At 37.2% G+C, this 22,274-nt stretch overlaps 1 protein-coding gene across 1 annotated transcript in view; it reads right to left on the minus strand.

The window, feature by feature from the left end:
- Positions 1-21,493, minus strand: part of LOC114029266 (lipase member I-like) — a 39,796-nt gene extending 18,303 nt beyond the window's left edge. Inside the window, exon 1 of the mRNA XM_027843630.1 lies at positions 21,410-21,493. Coding sequence (XP_027699431.1) covers positions 21,410-21,493 — 84 coding nt within the window. The remainder of the gene's footprint in view (positions 1-21,409) is intronic.
- Between the last annotated feature and the right edge of the window lie 781 nt (positions 21,494-22,274).

Consider the following 22,274-nt stretch of genomic DNA (forward strand, 5'->3'; position numbering starts at 1 on the left):
CAATAATATTGTAAAGACAAACAATTTTGAAAGACTCAGAAACTCTGATCAGCATAAGGACCAAGTAGGATTCCAGAGATTCCATGGTAAAAACAAGCTACCCACTTCCTAATAGTATAGTGATGGATATGGTCAGTGTGACAATTTATTTTACTGGGTTATACATGTTTGAAACAAAATGAAAAAAATAAATAAAATTTACATTTATATTTTTTAAATGTTTCCTAAAATGAAGGTTAACTAGCATTTTCCTTATTTACTGGTTTAGCAATCCCATAGTTATAACATTTCCTTTATCTATGAGATCATGTACAAAACTAATTTTGTTAGGATACTTAGGTGAACTACCGTTGGTTAAAATAACAAAAATTGGTACCATAAAATAATACTACCTCTCTCAGTGGTATTATCAATAAAGTGCAAGACTTGGAGACAGAAAGACCTGAGTTCAAATTCTGTGATAGACCCTTCCTAACTGTGTCACCCTGGACAAGTCACTAAAACTCATTCTCAGTTTCTTAATCTGGGAACTGGAGTTACTACTTCACAAGGTTGTGTTGAAGTTTTAATGAGACAATATATGTAAAGTGCTTGGTAAACTTTAAAGTGTTATATAAATGCGAACTTTATTATACTAGCACAGTGCCTAGCACACAGTAGATGCTTAATGTTTATTTTTATAGATTTTACTTTATAAAGTCCTTTATTGTTTTAAAAATTGTTTATTCACAACTCTTTACAACTGAGGAAACAGAAACTTATAGAATGAAAGTGAAGTGATTTAACCAGTGTTCCACATCTACTATTAAAAGTGGAGCAGACAAACTTATTAATTTTTATTAATAATTTTAATTAATTATTAATTTAATTAATAATTTATTAATAATTATTACAAACTTATGTAATGTAAGGGGGAAAGGCCCATGTATAGAATTCATCTGACTGTGTACTCTCACTTAAAGGAGGCTAGGAAGCCTGCTTCCAAGAAAGTGATGATGATGTATAAAGGCAAAGACCTAGAGAGACATTTCCTGTAATTGGTTCCAGTCAACCACTGATGTGGAAAATAGGAGGCTTTTTGATTGATTGTGGGGACATTAAAAATAGCTATTTTCTCTTTAAGTGCACTTTATGCATTTCTTGGAGTTCATCACCTAGGGCATCAGACGAATGACAGTGTTGTAAGGAGAGAGACCTTGAGGGATTTCTCTTCTCTCAAGCAATGTGTCCCAATCAAACCAGTCTCAGTCCTTGGCATCTATGTTTGTTCTTTGTTCTAGGTGGAGATATTGATGCTATGATCTTGTGAATTAAAAAAAAAAATAAAAGTCAGAAGAGTCAATGTCTGCACTTCCAGACATTCTGGGCATGCTACCATCATAGCATACCATTGTTCCAGCATGCTAGCATATGCATTTTATAGGCAACTGAACATCAGTGGCCAGAAGGGCAAGGAGTGACTTTCAGGACCCAGCCCAGCGTAGCTGAGGTAAAAGTTAATCTGATAATCATGCCATATCTGTAAGTTAATTTGGTGGAATCAATGTTATATGGAAACTGTGCTAAGTCCAGTCTACTAAACTGGTATAAAAGAGGGTGTTTCCTGAGGCATTGGGGGTAATAGGGAATTTTTATGCTTTTGTTATTACTATATCTTCAAAATAAATATATCTTTCTTAAAGCTAATCAATTTTGTGGTTATACTGAACTGGGATGATTGTTATTGGTCCTTGGAGAAGCCAGAAAACAGTCAATGTAGGGCTTAAGTCAGTGGAAGTAATGGAGACACAAAATCCCTCGGAGTACTCCCAGAATTCTGAGGGGTGGAAGTGAGAGCTGGTTTTGGAATAGTGTACCAGAAATACACACTACTTTTAGATCTTCTGCCTTCAAGTCTGGTGCTCTTCCCTTTGAATCTCAAGGGCTAGCTTGTCAAACATGAGAAAAGCATGATTTCTACAGAAGAATTTCCTAGAGCCTCCACTTCTCTGCATTATAGTTAGTGGTCTATTAACCAGGAAATACCATTGATTGTCATTGAAAAATAATTTTATTAATAATCTATCACCTAGAATACCTAGTAGGTGAGTACAATATTGCAAATGGGTTCAAAAATTCTTTCAAGGATCCTTTGGAAAGTAAAAATGGAGCTTCTTGAATAAAACTAATAGCAATTGAAAGTACATAACTAGAACTTTTATCAACTGTGGAATGAACAGGAAATATCTGATGTTCTATTATCCTCCATTCTAAGACATTATAGCTTAGTTGTCATGATGCCACACAATGACTACTTCTGTGAGGAAGAGAATGAAGAGGGAAAGGCAGCCTTTGAATCAACATCTCGCTTTTACTTTCACAGTTAATTTAGTTGAAGGGAACAGCATGGAAATTTTATACTTGATTGACAGTTATCTTCAGTAAAATAACTATGCATGTGATATTTGGAGAAATCCTCCCAAGCACCAATGCACTTCAAAACCACAACAGTCAAGTTCCCAGAAGCCATTAATTAGCTTCCCAAACAGAAAGACCTTAGCCTTTCTTGCCATGGACTTCTTTATCTGCTCCTCTCTCAGAGATCCTCTTAGCCTGAAATCAGACTTCCTGAATACTATACACTCTCTATTGTTCATACACATGAAGACTGGAGTGATTTCCACAGTGTGGATTAAAGTAGGATGAACATATTTAAGTAAGGTGTTTATTATTCAAATATTCAAAGAGCCACACCAGTGATGTCTGTGGGTAGCTCAGTCTTATACACTATGTAATAATCAGTATTAAGTGAAAATAAATACTTGACATCCTCCTTCCAAAAATACAAACACTATCAACAAACATTTAGTAAATGTCTACAGTGTTTGAGGCACTGTGCTAAGTGCTGGAAATATAAAGAAAGGCAAAAAAAGTCCCTCCTCTCAAGAAACTCACATTCTAATGGGAGAGACAACATGAAAATATCTTTGTGCATAAAAGATATAGAGTAGGTAAATTAGAGGTGATATATGTGTGTCATCTAAACATTGCTGATGGAGCAATAGAACCAGTTGGTACTGAACCACAGGTAGACCTCTGACATTTCTATTTGAGCTCTTGGATGCTTTTGACAATCAGCCAAAGGAGAGGGAAAAAAATGGAATTTTTTTCCAATTTCCACATCGCTTGAGAGGAGAGAAAACTCTCAAGGCCGCTACCCTTATAGCACCATCTCTACACTGACACTATAACCAAATCTCTAATTCTCTAATTTTGAGGCATAGTTAAAAATGAGTTAGCAACCATGGGCTTAATCAGCATTTCATGGCATCACACAAGACTTTTCATTCATTAATTCTTAAAATTGTGGTTTTGTTGAAAGTGAACAGTGACAAAAAATGAGCCTTCTTGAAATAGAAATCTGAGATTATTCCCCAGAGAATTAATGTAGTTTAGTATTCTTGGGAGAGAAGTCAGTCTTATTTTTTGGCTTGAATTATGAGACTTGCCTCATTCAGGATCAGGATAAGACAGGCTACAGACTAAGCTTTGTCAGACCTGAACAATCCCCACAGTATTATTCTTCTCTCTCTAGTACACCTAATGCTCATTAACCTAACAAGAAACTCAATGAAAATAAAAACAATAAAGCTTTATATTTGGATGTATACTAGCACATAGACAAGGCTGCAAACTAGCACTCTGATTTTGCAATAAGCTCATTTGCTTATTAACCACTTTTAAATTTAAAAGTACATAGTGCATATGTAATTCTTGGATGTACAGCAATAGAAAGTCAATTATATAAGTGGGCACTTAACACATGAAAGAGGCAATAAACTATGAACTATACTATGCATATGATATCAGATTTAGAACTTTTATGTTTTTGAAAGCTGTCATTTTTATGTCAGCAATTGATAGGCTGCAAAATGTATCTAGTTCTATGCACATACAACTTAGTAAAAACAGACTTTTTGCTATGGAATAGAATCTTGCTATATTTCATTCTTAATTTCTTTCATGACATTTAAACAACATTTTACTGAACTGCATATTCAAAAACAAGCATTAAGCATTGGGGAAAGTAAATTGAATTTTATCTTGTATAATGATTTGATACTGTTCTGGATAGTATGATTATTTTATCAAAGTATTTTTGATCACCATAAGCATTAAAATAATTAATTTCTCCTTTAACACTGAATGTTAAAATCATCATTGTCTTTCATCCTAACCTTATGCTTTCACACAATGGTTTTTTAAGGTACCTGAGTCAACTAAAAGTATAAAATAAAGCATGTGACATTTTTCTAACCTAAGAAAACTTACGAGGTCATCAGGAGAAGTCTATAACACTGGGGTAGAGATCTGCTGAAGCCCACATGCTGTGTAGCAATAGCAACACAGCAGCAACACCAGCAGGAACAGCAGCTTTAGGAGCTCTCAGCCCAGAGATGGTAAAGGGGTCAGACAGCTGGTCAGAAAGAGATTACAGGAACCTTTTACAGACACTGGGGACAGATGGAGCTGATTGGCAATTCTATTACCCATACACAATTCTGGGTTGGAGTTCCAAAGCAGAGAAGAGCTATGGGGGTCAGTCACAAGGGAGCAGTCAAAGCAGAGAGGAGTGCCAGCACTTTCAGCTACAGGTGAACAAAGGCCCTTCCTGAGTAAAGACCAGATTGCAGACCAGGAGAGCAGTGACCATACTTCTCCTAGGATCACATCACCTTGGAAGGAAGGAAAACTTGCATACTTCCAGCACCAGCTCTGAAAACAGCAGCACAAAAGCCTGAAACTTGGGACAGTGCCTCCCTAACCCCAGGAAAACAGAGCCCATCTTTAACATACTGTTCAAAGCCAAGAAATGGGTTGGAAAATGAACAAACATTAAAAAAAGAATTTGACCAGAAAAAACTACTACAGTGTCAGGAAAGATCAAGAGATAAACTCAGAAGAAGACAACAATGTGAAAACAGCTACCAAGAAAAGCCTCAAAGAAAAATGATAATTGGATCCAAACCCAATAAGAACTCCTGCAAGAGTTAAAGAAATAGCTAAGAGTGGTAGAGGAAAAATTATGAAAATAAATGAGTGATGTAAGAAAATTATGAAAGGAGAATTAAGAGCTTGGTAAAGGAGGCACAAAAAATACTGAAAAAAAAAATACCTTAAAATAAACCAGAATTACCAAATGGTAAAAGAGGCACAAAAAATCCACTGAAGAGAACTCCTTAAAAAGCAGAATTGGCCAAATGGAAAAGCAGTACAAAAATCTCACTGAAAAAAATAATTCATTAAAATTAGAATTGGGTAGGTGGAAGCTAATGACTCTATGAGACATGAGGCAACAATAAAACAAAGTCAAAAGAATGAAAAAAAAAAGAAAATGTGAAATATCTCATTGGAAAACAACTGACCTAGAAAATAATCAAATAAAAATTTTAAAAACTTTTGGATTACCTAAAAGCTATGATCAAAGAAAGAGCCTAGAAATAACATTTCAAGAAATTATCAAGGAAAACTGCCCTGATATCTTAGATCCAGAAGGTAAAATAGAAGTTGAAAGAATCCACTGATCACCTCCAGAAAGAGATCCCAAAATGAAAACTCCCAGGAATATTATAACCAAATTCCAGAGCTCCCAAATGAAAGAGAAAATACTTTTAAGCAGCCAAGAAATAAATTCAAATATCATGGAATCATAGTCAGGATCACACAATATTTAGCAATGGTAAATCAAGGGGGTTACAGGCAATGCTTAAAACTCACTCTTATCAGAATTGATTCAAAAACAGAAGAACACATTTGCACACTAAGTTATGTATAGAAATGAAACTTGCCTAATAGGGAAATAGGAGGGGAAGGATATAAGAAAAAAGTGAGGGCATATTATGGGAGGCAACGGTTAGCAAAATGAACTTTTGGGGAGGGACAGGATAAAAAAGACAGAGAGAGGAAGAAACAGAAGAAAATGGGATGGAGGGAAATATACAGATAGTAATCATATCTGAAAGTGAATAGGATGAGCTCACCTATAAAATGGAAGTACATAGCAGAATGGATTAAAAACCAGATTTCAACAACATATTATTTATGAGAGACATGCTTGAAACAAAAGGGCACACACAAAGAGTTAAAATAAAGGGCTGGAGCAGAATCTAATATGCTTTAGCTGAAATAAAAAAGGCAGAAGTTATGATGTCAGAGAGAGCAAATGCAAAAATAGATATAAAAAGAGATAATAAGGAAAACTAACACATAATGCTAAAAGGTACCATCGAGAATGAAGTAATACATAGATATGTATGTATATATATGTATATTTATATGTATAAATATTACCCAGCAAGTTTCTCTGATGAAGCTCTCATTTCTCAAATCTATACTAAGTTTTTTTTATTTTAAACTTATTTTAAAATCTATTTTAAAATTTATTTTAAAAATCTATTTTAAAATTCTTTTTTAAATTTATTTTAAAAAATTAAAAGCCATTCCCCCAATTGATAAATAGTTCAAAGGGCAGGACAAGGTAAGCAAGTGGCTTAGTGGATGGAGAACTGGACAGGGAGTCAGGAAGATGAGTACAAATCTGATGTTAGACACTTACTAGTTGTGTGAACCTGGGCAAGTTAATTTTGATCACAACCCCAGCTCTTTTGCTGTTCTAAATATAATGTTCCAAGACCTACTGTCCTTCAACATAGACACTACTAAGCCTTGTGTGATCCTGATTGTAGCTCTTCAGTATTTAAAGTTTTTTTTTCTTATTGCTTGCAATATTTTTTTCTTAACCTGGGAAATTTGAGTCTTGGCTATGATATTCCTGTAAGTTTTCCTCTTGGGATCTCTTTCAGGTGGTGATTGGCAGATTTTTTTTCTATTTCTGCTTTATCTTCTTCTAGAACATCAGGGCAATTTTCCTTAATAATTTCTTGTAATATTCTATCAAGATTCTTTTTTTGATCATAATTTTCAGGTAGTCCAACAATTCTTATGTTGTCTTTCCTTGACCTTTTCTCCATATCAGTTGTTTTTCTAATGAGAAGTTTCACGTTCTCTTCTATTTTTTCATTCTTTTAATTTTGTTTTTATTATTTCTGGGTGTCTTATAACATCATTCACTTCCCCTTTCCCAATTCTAGTTTTCAAGGACTTCTTCTCTTTCTTAAGTTTTTCAATCTCTTTTTCCAGTTGGTTGACTTTCTTTTCATAATTTTCTTGATTTTCTTGGATTGCTCTCATTTTCCCCCTAATTTTCCTAATTTTCCCCAAATTCTCTCAATCTCTCTTATTTGATTTCTGAAGTCTTTTTTAAGTTTTACAAAGAACTATTTTTGGGCTTGTGACCACTCTTTGAAAAAGGAGTGGCTTTTTTTTTTTTAGCTCCACTATCTTCCTGTGAGCATGAACCCAGATCTTCTCTATCCCCATAGTAGTTATCTATGGTTGGGTTCTTTCTCCTTTGCTTACTCATTTTAATTTTAATTTTTTATTTTAAAATAAATACAATTATAAAATAAATATAATATAATAAATACAAATAATATAGATTAAAATTTTTTATTTTTAACAACTTATTATTATAGGCAGGTTCTAGTCTCAAGGTGTGAGAAATGGTGCCCTAGGTATCAGATCCTTCCTATAGTTATTTTCTGAGCTCTGTCCCAGTGCCCAACCTTGGGCACTCCTTTCCACCCCAAAGCCATGTCTAGAACCCACTGCCACAGTACTCACAAAGGCTCTTGCTCTCTTCAGTCCCTCTGGTGGCTGCAGACTTCAGCTCTCCTCTCTGCCCTGAAGTCAAAACCAAGGCCTGGCTCTCTTGCAAGTGCCCACAGCCAACAGGGTCCTTGGCCCTTTGCTTCTGCACTCACCTGGTGTATGCTCCCTTCTTCTCATCTACAGCAGCAGCCCAGGACAACTAACATTTATATGCTAGATGTAGGCAACAAGTAGATTTTCTTTTGCTTTGATTTCATGTTTTATGAAAAATTTCTCAGGCTTCTTTTAATAAGTATAAAACTTAAAATGTTATGTATAATGATGTGTATTACAAAGCATAGATTTATAGAATGGATCCCACAAATGATAACAAAGTTCAAGCATAAAAACACACTTTTGATTATTTCATTTTGTCTGAAATAGTCACTGTGAAATTGACTGTTGATTGATTATATCTATATTCCTATTGGTTATATAGGTTTAGTTTAGATAAGCTAATCCTTAGGTAACAATGTATGATTAGGCAGACTCAAGATGGCAGAGTAAGAGGCAGCTAGTTGGTACAGTGGATAGAGCACCAGCCCTGAAGTCAGGAGTACCTGAGTTCAAATCTAGCCTCAGACCAAACACTTGTCACTTACTAGCTGTGTGACCCTGGGCAAGTCACTTAACCCCAACTGCCTTAAAAAAAAGATGGCAGAGTAAAAGCAGTAACTTGCTTGAACTCTCCCCCAAGCCCCTCTAAATACCTGTACAAAATGGCTCTAAACAAAATCTTAAGCAGAAGAATCCACAAAAAGACAGAGTGAAACAAATTTCCAGCCCAAGACAACCTGGATGATTGATCATAAAGGTATATTGTGCGGGGCTGGGAGAGGAACGCTGTTTGGGGAATGGGGGCACAGGCCTCAGTGAACTTAGAGCAGGCATCAGAGGACTGAATGACGGGCAGCTGTGGCAGTTTCCAGACTTCTCAACCCATGAAAGTCAAAGAGAACCTTGAAGGTCAGTAGGAAAAGTCTGTGCCTGCAGGGAGAGAGAAGCATGGTCCCAGTCCCAGATCCTGAGCATTGCCCTAGGGTGGTGGTTGCCTCCAGAGCTTCTGGCCCACAGACTGAGGGGGAATTCAGTGGCTGAGCAGAGGGGGATTGTAGGCATCTTTGCTGGTGCAGAATTCTCTTGTTTTGCCTGTGCTTGGATCTGGGTCACAGTTCTGGGTGGTGGTCCTGGGGCAAGGAGGAGTGCTAGTGTGGTGGAGCTCAGGAAATCCTCCTCACACTTTGAAGGCAGAAAAGAGTGCTTGTGGTCACTCATAGACCAGAGCACAGGCCAGGAAAGGAGTAACCACCTCACCCTTGATCATAGCACCTTGGAAGAACTGAAAATTTACAGATCCCTAGGAGTATCTCTGAAAACAGCTGCACAAAACCCCTGAAGCTTGGGACAATACATTCTCCATGCTGGAAGTAGACCCCTACCTTAACAAAGAGTTTATAACTCAAGTAATTGGCTGGGATCATGAGCAAGCAGTGCAAAAAGAGTCAGACTATATTATCTTACTTTGGTGACAAAGAAGATCAAAACATACAACCAGAAGAAGACAACAAAGTCAAAGTTCCTACATCCAAAACCTCCAAGAAAAATATGAATTGGTTCCAGATCATGGAAGAGTTCAAAAAGGATTTTGAGAAGCAAGTAAGAGAAGTAGAGGAAAAACTGAGAGTGATACAAGAAAATTATGAAAAACTAGTCAACGGCTTGCTAAAGGAGACCCAAAAAAATACTGAAGAAAATAACACCTTAAAAATAACCTAGTTCTGCTTCTGGGAGCCAAGATGGTGGAGTAAAAAGGTAGTTGCTCTCACCCTCCCCTATCAAACTCTGAAAACCCAGAAAATATCACCCCAGGAAAATCCCTGGAACAGCTGAACCAGAAGAAAGATGGAGAGCAGCAGTGCAGTAGCTCAGATAGCATGAGGGATTAACAGGAAAGGCCCCTCTTGCCCTGGGGGAAGGGGAACAGTATGGAATGGGAGGCATCCCAGCCAGCTAGAGGAAAGCTCCACTTTACCACACCAGGAGGAGATCTTGAAACCCAGGTGGGGGAGCAGGCAAACAACAACACCTGGGCCCCTGAGTGCCTCAGTAGGGGAGGGGGGAACCAGTGGAAACCTGCTCAGAAAACCACCAGGTGCCTTGACATTCTACATCAAATGGGTCTACTAGTGCCTCAGCAAAAATAAGGGAAACAGTACTAAAAAGGGGCCCAAGTGGATAAACACCTCGCAACATCCACCTGAAAAGAGCTGAAGAAAGCAAAAGGAAAGGAAAAGCTGACAACCTAGAGTTGCCCAAGAGTTCCAGCCTTGCTGATTCCAGCCCAATACCAGGTAAGCTGCCACAACCCTACAGCCTCCAGTTACCAACATCAGAGGCCCCAGCACACAAAGCCAGTGACCAAGACCTAGATTCCCAACACAAGAAGCTTGGATCAGTGCCCTCTGCTACCTAGCAGGAGAGCTCAATGTCTTTAAAGGCCAGGTAATAAAGAAACACTATGTGTAAAAAGAAACGTACCATTGATTCATATTGTGAGAAGAATGAAGATCAAGGCAGAAATTCTGAAGAGGACAACATTGTCAACAAACCCACATCTGCAACCTCAAAAGGAAATATGAATTGGTCTGAAGCCCAAAAAGCCTTCTTAGAAGAGCTCAAGAAGGATTTTAAAAGTCAAATGAGAGAGGTAGAAAAGTCCTTAAAATCTACAATTGGCTAACTGGAAAAAAAGTACACTAAAGAAAACAAATCCTTTAAAAATACAATTGACCAATGGGAGAAGGAGGTACAAAATCTAATAGAAGAAAACAATTTGTTAAAAATTAGAATCAGGCAAATGGAAGCTAATGACTCTATGAGACAGCAAGAATCAGTCAAACAGAAAGGAAAAAATGAAAAAATAGATGAAAATGTAAAATACCTCATTGGTAAAACAACGGACCTAGAAAATCGATCCAGGATAGACAATTTAAAAATTATTGGTCTACCTGAAAATCATGATAAAAAAAGAGCCTGGACAGTATCTCTCAGGAAATCATAAAGGAAAACTGCCCTGAAGTCCTAAAAGAGAAAGTAAAACAGCCATAGAAAGAATCCACTGATCACTGCCTGAAAGAGATCCAAAATTGAAAATGCCAAGGAATATAGTAGGCAAATTCCAAAATTACCAGGTCAAAGAGAAAATACTGCAAGCAGCCAGAAAGAAAAGAATTAAATATCATGGAACCACAGTCAGGATTACACAAGACCTTGAATCTTCTACATTAAAAGACCATAGGGCGTGGAAGATGATATTCCATAAGGCAAAGGAATTTGGATTACAACCAAGGATCAACTACCCAGAGAAAATCATCTTTTTATGATACAAATATGGTGCTGATACCTAAACCAGGAAGAGTCAAAACAGAGAAAGAAAACTATAGACCAATTTCTCTAATGAATATAGATGCAAAATTTTTAAACAAAATATTAGCAAATAGATTACAGCAACATCACAAGAATAATACACTATGACCACGTAGGATTTATACCAGGAATGCAGGGCTGGTTGAATATTAGGAAAACTATCAGCATAATTCATCATATCAACACCAAAACTAACAGAAACCACATGATCATCTCAATAGATGCAGAAAAAGCTTTTGACAAAATACAACACCCATTCCTATTAAAAACACTAGAGAGCATAAGTATAAATGGGGTCTTCCTTAAAATAATAAATAGCATCTATCTAAAACTTTCAGCAAGCATAATATGTAATGGGGGCAAGCTAGAAGCATTTCCAATAAAATTGGGGGTGAAACAAGGATGTCCATTATCACTGCTGTTGTTCAATATCGCACTGGAAATGTTAGCTTTAGCAATAAGAGAAGAAAAAGAAATTGAAGGTATTAGAATAGGCAAAGAAGAAACAAAGCTATCACTCTTTGCAGATGACATGATGATATACTTAGGGAATCCTAGAGAATCAAGTAAAAAACTACTTAAAATAATAAACTTTAGCAAAGTTGTGGGCATATTTATGTGGGTTTATACATGTGCAGTTATGCAAAACACTTCCATAGTAGACATGCTGTGAAAAACGAACTCTAGTTCCCTTTATCCTATCCCACCCCCCATTTATTCTATTTTTTTTCTTTTGTCCCTGTCCATCCTCAGAAGTATTTGCTTCTGATTACTCCCTTTCCCAATCTGCCCTCCTCTCTATCATTCCCCTACTCTCTTCTCCCCTTCCCCCCCATTTTCCTGTAGGGTAAGACAGATTTCCACACCCAATTGAGTGTGTATGTTATACCCTCCTTAAGTCAAATCCTATGAGAATAAGATTCACATTGTGAATATAAACCCACATAAATAATTGGCATTTCTATATATTACCAACAAAGCCCAACAGCAAGAGATAGAAAGAGAAATTCCATTTAAACTTACTGTAGACATCATAAAATATTTATAGGGGTCGACCTCTCAAAACAAACTCAGGAACTATATGAATACAATTACAAAACACTTTTCACACCAGTAAAGTCAGATCTAAATAATTAGAAAAACATCAGTTGCTCATAGGTAGGCTGAACTAATATAATAAAAATGACAATTCTATCTAAGCTAATTTACTTATTCAGTGCCATACCAATCAAACTACCAAAAATTATTTTAAAGAGTTGGAAAAAACAATAACAAGATTCATTTGGAAGAACAAAAGGTCCAGAATATCAAGGGAACTAATGAAAAGAAATACAGGGGAAGGTGGCCTAGCCATTCCAGATCTTAAATTGTATTATAAAGCAATCATCAAAACTGCTTGGTACTGGCTAAGAAATAGAGTGGTGGATCAGTGGAATAGGTTAAATATGCAAGACACAGTAGTCAATGACTATAGTAATCTATTATTTGATAAACCCAAAGACCCCAGCTTCTGGGTTAAGAACCCATTCTTTGAAAAAAAAAACTGCTAGAGGGGCAGAGCCAAGATGGCGGAAGGAAAGCAGTGACTTGCTTGAGGTCTCCTCCAAACCCCTCCAAATACCTGTAAAAAAATGGCTCTAAACAAATTCTAAAGCAGCAGAACCCACAAAAAGACTGAGTGAAATTAATTTCCAGCCCAAGAAAACCTGGATGGTTGATCAGAAAGGTATATCACACCAGGCAGGGGGAGTAGTGCAGTTCAGTGTTGGCACCAGCAGCGAACCCAGAGCAGGCCTCAGAGGGTTGAATCATGGGCAGCTGTGGCAGTTTCCAGACTTCTCAACCCATAAACACCAAAGACAACTTGGAAGGTCAGTTGGAAAAGTCTGTGACTGTGGTGAGAGAGAAGCTAGGTTACAGCCACAAGTCCCGAGCGTGGGCCGTGGCTGCCTCCTGAGCTTCTGGCCCACAGACTGAGGGGTAATTGAGTGGCTGATCAGAGGGGGATTGCAGGGATCTCTTTGCCAGTGCTGAGGCAGGAATCTCTTGCTTTGCCTATGCTTGGATCTGGGTCACAGTTCTAAGGGGTGGTCCTGGGGGTGAGGAGGAGCACTGGTGTGGTGGAGCTTGTTGTGGCCCCTTATCATAGCACCTTGGAAGAACTGAAAATTTTCAGGTCCCTAGAAGTATCTGGGAAAACAGTTGTATAAACCCCCAATGTTTGGGACAGTACATTCTCCACATTGGAAACAGACTCTTACCATAACAAAGAGCTTAAAACTCAAGCAATTGGCTGAGATCATGGGTAAGCAGTGCAAAAAGAGGCAGACTATATTATCTTACTTTGGTGGCAAAGAAGATCAAAACATACAACCAGAAGAAGACAACAAAGTCAAAGCTCCTATATCCAAAGCCTCCAAGAAAAATATGAATCAGTCCCAGGTCTTGGAGGAGCTCAAAAGGGATTTTGAGAAGCAAGTAAGAGAAGTAGAGGAAAGCTGGGAAGAGAAATGAGAGTGATGCAAAGAAATGAAAAACAAGTTAGCAACTTGCTAAAGGAGACCCAAAGAAATACTGAAGAAAATAACACCTTAAAAAATACCCTAACCCAAATGGCAAAAGAGGTCCAAAAAAGCCAATGAGGAGAAGAATGCCCTGAAAAGCAAAATTGACCAAATGGAAAAGGAAGTCCAAAAGATTATTGAAGAAAATTATTTCCTTAAAAATTAGAATAGAGCAATTGGAAGCTAGTGACTTTATGAGAAAGCAAGACACTGTAAAACAAATCCAAAAGAATGAAAAATTAGAAAACAATGTGAAATGTCTTGTTGGAACAACTGACCTAGAAAATAGATCCGGTACAGAGAATCTAAAAATTATTGGACTATCTGAAAGCCACAATCAAAAAAAGAGCCTCGACATCATCTTTCAAGAAATGATCAAGGAAAACTGCCCTGATATTTTAGAACCAGAGGGCAAAATAGAAATTGAAAGAATCCACCGATCTCCTCCTGAAAGAGATCCCAAAAGGAAAACTCCTAGGAATATTGTAGCCAAATTCCAGAGTTCCCAGGTCAAGGAGAAAATATTGCAAGCAGCCAGAAAGAAACAATTCAAGTATTGTGGAAACACAATCAGGATAACACAAGATTTAGCAGCTTCTACATTAAGGGACCACAGGGCATGGAATATAACATTCCAGAGAGCAAAGGAGATAGGATTACAACCAAGAATCACCTACCCAGCAAAACTGAGCATAATTCTTCAGGGGAAAAAGTGGCCATTCAGTGAAATAGAAGACTTTCAAGCATTTTTGATGAAAAGACCAGAGCTGAATAGCAAATTTGACTTTCAAATTCAAGACTCAAGTGGAACATGAAGATGTAAACAGGAAAGAGAAAATCATAAGAGACTTGATAAGGTTGAACTGTTTACATTCCTGCATGGAAAGATGATATTTGTAATTCATGAGACCTTTGTTAGTATTAGGCTAGTTGGAGGGGAAAAAATTATATGTACGTATATACAGATATAGATAGATAGATAGATGGTACAGGGTGAGTTGAAAATGAAGGGGTCATATCTGGAGAATAAAATTAAGGGGTGAGAGAGGAATATACTAGGAGAAGGAGAAAGGGAGAGGTAGAATGGGGTAAATTATCCCACAAAAAAAAAAACCAAAAGAAAAGGCTCTTACAGTGGAGGGGAAACAGGGGAAGGTGAGAGGGAATGAGTGAATCTTATTCTCATAGGATTTGACTTAAGGAGGGTATAACATACACACTCAATTGGGTGTGGAAATCTGTCTTATCCTACAGGAAAATGGGGGGGAAGGGGAGAAGAGAGTAGGGGAATGATAGAGAGGAGGGCAGATTGGGAAAGGGAGTAATCAGAAGCAAATACTTCTGAGGATGGACAGGGACAAAAGAAAAAAAATAGAATAAATGGGGGGGTGGGATAGGATAAAGGGAACTAGAGTTCGTTTTTCACAGCATGTCTACTATGGAAGTGTTTTGCATAACTGCACATGTATAACCTATATTGAGTTGCTTGCCTTTTCAATGAGGGTGGGTGGGGAGGGAGGAAGGGAGAAAATTTGGAACCCAAAGTTTTAAAAACACATGTTTAAAAAAATGTTTTCACATGCAACTGGGAAATAAGAAATACAGGAAATGGGGTACAGAAATATATCCTGCCCTAGAAAATAGAAGGGCAAGGGGGGGAGAGATAGCAGGGATAGCAGACTAGGGGAAGGGGTATTCAGAATGCATGCCATCTTGGGGTGGCAGGAGGGGTGAGATGGGGTGAAAATTTGAAACTCAAAATCTTGTGGAAGTAAGTGTTGAAAACTAAAAATAAATAAATTTATTAATAAAAAAAGGAAAAAATAACTGCTGGGAAAACTGGAAAAGAGTGTGACAGAAAATAGGCATGGACCAAAATCTCACACTATATACCAAAATAAAGTCAAAATGGGTTCATGATTTAGATAAAAAAGGCTGATACCATAAGCAAACGGGGAGAACAAGGAATAGTTTACCTGTCAGATCTATGGAGAACAGAAAAATTCATGACCAAACAGGAGATAGAGAATATTATGAAAAGTAAAATGGATAACTTTGATTACATTAAATTAAAAAGTTTTGCACAAACAAAGCCAATGCAACTAAGATTAAAAGGAAGGTAGAAAATTGGGAAAGAATTTTTACAACCAGTCTCTCTGATAAGGGCCTCATTTCTAAAATATATAGAGAATTAAGTCAAATTTATAAACATACAAGTCATTTCCCAATTGCTAAATGGTCAAAGGATATGAACAGACAGTTCTCAGATGAAGAAATTAAAGCCATCTATAGTCATATGAAAAAATGCTGTAAATCACTATTGATTAGAGAAATGCAAATCAAAATAACTCTGAGGTACCACATCACACCTATCAGATTGGCCAACATGACAAAACAAGAAAATGATAAATGTTGGAGAAGATGTGGGAAAATTGGAATACTAATGCATTCTTGGTGGAGTTGTGAAATGTTCCAACCATTTTGTAGAGCAATTTGGAACTATGCCCAAAGGGCTATAAAAATGTGCATACCCTTTGACCCAGCAATAGCACTTCTAGGGCTATATCCTAAAGATATCATACAAATGGGAAAAGGACCCACATGTACAAAAATATTCATAGCAGCTCTTTTTGTTGTGTCAAAGAATTGGAAATTGAAAGGATGCCCATCAATTGGGGAATGGCTGAGCAAGTTGTGGTATTTGAATGTAATGGAATACCATTGTACTATAAGAAATGATGAACAGGCCGACTTCAGAAAAAAACCCGGAAAGACTTGTATGGTCTGATGCTGAGTGAAGTGAGCAGAACCAAGAGAATGCTGTACACAATAACAGCCACGTTGTGTGGACTAATATTGATAAACTTAAGCCTTCTCAGCAATACAAGGATCTAAGACATCTCCAAAGCCTCATGATGGAAAATGCTATTCACATCCAAAGAAAGAACTATGGAATTTGAATGCATATCAAAGCATATTATTTGCTAACTTTTTTTCTCTTCTGCTGAGTTTTGTTTCCTCTTTCTGGTGGTTCCTCCTATTGGTTCTAATTCTTACTTACAACATCAGTAATGTGAAAATATGTCTAATTGGAATGTGTATGTATAGCCTATATCAGATTGTGTGCCATCTTGGGGAGGGTGGTGGGGAGGAAGGTGGAGAAAAATTTTAAACTCAAAAGCATATGGAAGTGATTGTTGATAAATCGAAATAAATTAATAAAAAAAAGAAAACTAAAAAAAAAATAACCTAAACCAAATGGCAAAAAATGTCCAAAAAGCCAATGAGGAGAAGAATGCCTTCAAAAGCAAAATTGGCCAAATGGAAAAGAATGTCCAAAAGATTACTGAAGAAAATATTTCCTTAAAAATTAGAATAGAGCAATTGGAAGCTAGTGACTTTATGAACAATCAAGACATTGTAAAACACATTCAAAAGAATGAAAAAAAAATAGAAGAAAATGTGAAATATCTCATTGGAAAATAGATCCAGGAGAGAGATTTTTTAAATTTTTGGACTACCTGAAAGCCTAGATATCATCTTTCAAGAAATGATCAAGGAAAACTCTCCTGATATTTTAGAACCAGATGGCAAAATAGAAATTGAAAGAATCTGCCAATCACCTCCTGAAAGAGATCCCCAGAGGAAAACTCCTTGGAATATTGTACCCAAATTCCAGAGTTCCTAGGTCAAGGAAAAATATTACAAGCACCCAGAAAGAAACAATTCAGGTATTGTGGAAACACAATCAGGATAACACAAGATTTAGCAGCTTCTACATTAAGGAACTGCAGGGCTTGAAGGACAAAGGAGATCAGATTACAACCAAGAATCACCTACCCAGCAAAACTGAATATAATCCCCCAGGGAGGAAAATGTACATTCAGTGAAGTAGAGGACTTTCAAGCACTCTTTTTGAAAAGACCAGAGATGAATAGAAAATTCGACTTTCAAACACAACAATCAAGAGAAGCATGAAGAAGTAAACAGGAAAGTGAAATCATAAGGGATTTATTAAGGTTGAACTGTTTACATTCTGCATGGAAAGATGATATTTGTAACACGTGAGTCCTTTGTCAGTATTAGAATAGTTGGAGGGGAAAAAATTATATATATATATATGTATAGAGATAGATAGATAAATAGAGGATACAGGGTGAGTTGAAGATGAAGGAGTGATATCTGGAGAATAAAATTAAGGGGTGAGAGAGGATTATACCGGGAGAAGGAGAAAGGGAGAGGTAGAATGGGGATAATTATCTCACATAAAACATATAAGAAAAGGCTTTTACAGTGGAGGGGAATGGGGGAAGGTGAGAGGGAATGAGTGAATCTTATTCTCATTGGATTTGGCTTAAAGAGGACAACATACACACTCAATTGAGTATGGAAATCTATCTTACCCTACAGGAAAACAGGGGGGAAGGGGACAAGACAGCAGGAGGATGATAGAGGGGAGGGCAGATTGGGAGAAGGAGTAATAAGAAGCAAACACTTCTGAGGAAGGACAGGGTCAAAAGAGAGAATAGAATAAATGGGGGGTGGGATAGGATGAAGGGAAACTGACATGTTTTTCACTACATGACTACTATGGAAGTGTTTTGCATAACTGCACATGTATAGCTTGCCTTTTCAATGAGGGTGGGTGGGGAGGGAGGAAGGGAGAAAATCTGGAACCCAAAATTTTAGAAACAAATGTTAAAAAAATTGTTTTCACATGCAACTGGGAAATAAGAAATACAGGAAATATACCCCTAGGAAATGGGGTATAGAAATCTATCCTGCCCTACAGGAAAATAGAAGGGGAAGGGGATAAGAGAAGGGGGGGAGAGATAGAAGGAAGGGCAGATTAGGAGAAGGGGTATTCAGAATGTATGCCATCTTGGGGTGGGGGGAGGGACTAGAGAGGAAGGAAATTTGGAACTCAAAAGCTTGTGGAAGTGAATGTTGAAAACTAAAAATAAATAAATTACATAAAAAGAAGTATGATTAAAAGGTAGGCGCCCATTTTCTCCCTTGTTTTTCTATATTCCAGTGCATTTTCATGACTGATTAATGCTTAGATGTTTTAGTAATCACTGTAACCAATTTCTAGGGTTTAGATTTAGATTTATTTTATATAGGCCTTGCTAGAAATGTTTGTAAGAGATTATGTAGGAGATCATGGACACAACTGAGACTGGTCCTGTCTCTTGATGGAGATAAAGAAGCTGGATGGAGGATAATTCAGCTTGGTCAGGAGATATTTTTCCTAGCACTAGGTCTTTTTGGTGAAGGGAAGTGGGGTGGGATCTGGTTGGGGACTTTCCAAAGGATGTTCAACCCTGTGTTTTCTTTGTTATTTTTTTTTCTTTTTCCTTTGCCTAGGCAATGGGATTAAGTGACTTGCCCAGGGTCACACAGCTAGTAGGTGTTATGTGTCTGAGGCTGGATTTGAACTCAGGTCCTCCTGAATCCAGGGCTGGTGCTCTATCCACTGCACCACCCAGCTGCCCCTGTTTTCTTTGTTATTAAGGATTCTGAAGACTACCCTTTTGCAAGTCAGCATAATAATGGACCAATTGCAGTCTTAGTTTTGTTTGCATCACTGGGCCTTATGTAACCCCCATTAGCTCCTCTGATTGTAAGGCATGTCTCTGGTCACCGAGGGCTTCTATTATTGTTAATTGCTAGCCTTGCCAACAAATAGATTATGCTCAGGGTTCTGTGCTTCAGTTTCTCGTCATTGCAGATTTTTATCATGAAACTTTCTCACCTTGTATCATTTTTTCAGTCACTGCTATGATCATAAACAATGGTTTCTAGAATGGAATCATAATTCTCATCTGGGGCTGAGTTGCTTTCTAGTATTTTTCACCTACTGTCAGGAAGATATATTTTGGTACCTAAGGAATTACCAGAGTGATTCTAGAATCTTTAAAAATGAAAACACAGCATTTTAATTAACAAGATGTTTTTTTACAATGAAATAAGGGACAAAAATTACACAAGAAATGAAGTAAAGTAACTCTCCTTGATAGAAGCATACAATGTAAGTATATTTTATTTTATATACACTCTCTAGCATGAAATGGAAAGACTTCATGGTCTCTTATACACATAAATTGCATCTATTTAGCTCAGCAGCAATTCCTTCTTGGAAATAATAATTCCTCATTGGAGACTGAAAAGACATTTTTATCTTAAAATTCAGACTTCCCTTAGGCCTATTTCTCCCTTAACTCTACCTAGGCTTTATTAATTGTTCTTTTCATATTATCATCTTGAATTTCACATACCTTCTTTAGAACATTAATCAGCCCCTTGCTAGAATCTTTGTCATTATCCAAGGACAAATTTTCCCTTCTCTTTCATTTATTCTCCACATAAATCAGGCAATCCTAATTCTCTTCCAGGTTTTTTTTTTAATATGTAATAGAAGAATCATGTCAGCCTTGATCTTTCTTAAATTACCTTTTACAGAGGGGCTTCAAGAGGTTATTGATGCTCATGGAGTAGTTTTTCCATTTATATTCTTTATGAGAAGGTAGAAATGGCCTCTTTATGAATTGTATCTGTATATTCATAGTAGAGGCTTGATACACACTAGTTAAGGTGATAATTTTCACAAATGTGTCTGATTGACCACATTCATAGTTACTAATTTTCATCATAGAGTCAATTGAAATGGGGGAAAATCATAGCTGCCTGCTTCTAATTGACAACAGTTTCTTCTTTTCTGATCCCTTTTACCATGTTTTCTGCTTGATTTCTTTATCTAACTTGAATTTTTATGCTAACACAATATCATGTATTCTTTTTCTAGTGCCCTTTTCAAGAAATTTCTTCCCTCTTCACATCTTCACAGTCTTTAAGTAGCTCCTTCAAAGCAAATATCATGGTTTGCTGCCACCACTAAAGATAACAAATGTTCAGGCACTGGACTCAGCCACGAAAGGGAGAGGAGGCCTATGGACCCAGAACAGGAGGAGCAGCTATAGCCTCTAATGAGCCTCGGACAGATTTGCATAAATTACCCTTATTGCTACCTGTCCATGGACCTGTCTGACAAGTCTGTGAGTCTCTTCTACTTTGCCTACTCTTTACCCCACTCCCCCCTGCTTCTAGCACTAGGTATCTCTAGAACTTTTCAGTGTTGCCAGAACCACCACCCACAAAGAGCTACCTCCATCCATGCGTATTGCTAGCATTTTGAGGAGGCATTTTTTCCTCTAGAAATTTTTCCTGAATACAATTATATCTTCATGCTATGTTAGAATACGTTCCCCCCATTTCCTTTATTTTACTAAAATTAAAAATTTAATAACATTTTTGTTTTTAAAAGTCCTTATAATCTGAGGCCCTAAAATGTAGATTGCATAGCTGAGTTTTTGCTAAATTAAGTATGACTACATTCTCCAAAGATTTAACTGACTCCTGCCCTGCTTACTTCATTGAATCTGTGATACCATCAGAGACTTTTCCCTGCAACATTGCAGATTACAACCTATTTACACTTAACTCTTGTTCATATCCTTCAGTATATCTGCCACATAAGGACCACTGAATATATTTGTGTCTTTTTCTGGTTCTCTTTTCATTGTGAGTTGAGTATCCAACAGGCTGTCCATGTTGCCATTTACTTTTCTGAGGCCATCATTTATATTCTTTTCCATGTTCAGCCCATTTACAGAATCAAGCGGCATAATCTGCTCAAGCCCCACAATTGTATCTCCATTCCTGTGTGGGTGAGCCTTATCAGAAGCATAGATCATCACCCCGTTGTTGTTAAAATATGAACTTTTATTTCAGAGGGAAATTTGAGGTCATTGAAAGCACAGCAGAAAAGCAAAAGTAAAGCGAAGACACTCCTATGGCCTGCTTTCCTCTTACTCTCCTTCAGCTCTGAACTGAGGTCATTATCCATTGGCTGTGTCTGCCCAAGATGATTATGCCAATGACACAATTCTGTACAAATGTCTGACTAATAAGCATTTTTTGTTTACTTGAGTTTTCATGTGTGAATGGTTTGGCCAAATTCTCTATAGAGTGATTATGTATCTCACTGAGGCAACTACAATGCTTATGGGCTTGATGCAAGTTATCTCTTATCTATCTCTCTAGTTTGCCCTATTTTGCTATAGTTAGCTCCTCTTTGTGTGTATATCTATACATTGGAAGGGAGAGAGATACAGAAAGACAGAGAGAGAGAGAGAGAGAGAGAGAGAGAGAGAGAGAGAGAGAAAGAGAGAGAGAGAGAGAGAGAGAGAGAGAGAGAGAAACAAGAAATGAGAAAGGCCAGAGGCTTAGAGATGTCATAGAAGTTTCATTCATATATACGTAAATAGATATATAAGTACATATGAATGAAACATCTATGACATCTATAAGCCTCTGCAGAGCCTTTCTCATTTCTTATTTTGGAAACATAGAGATTTTTACCACTTCTCCTATGCCTTCCTCACTGATCATTAAAGTGCATGTTTAAATTAGAGAGTCTTTTAAAGTTCTATCTAGAATTTCTGTATCTTTCTATCCTCTGTAACAAATGTGGGT

Source organism: Vombatus ursinus, unplaced genomic scaffold, assembly GCF_900497805.2.
Source record: "Vombatus ursinus unplaced genomic scaffold, bare-nosed wombat genome assembly UNPS02014924.1, whole genome shotgun sequence".
NCBI lineage: Eukaryota > Metazoa > Chordata > Mammalia > Diprotodontia > Vombatidae > Vombatus > Vombatus ursinus.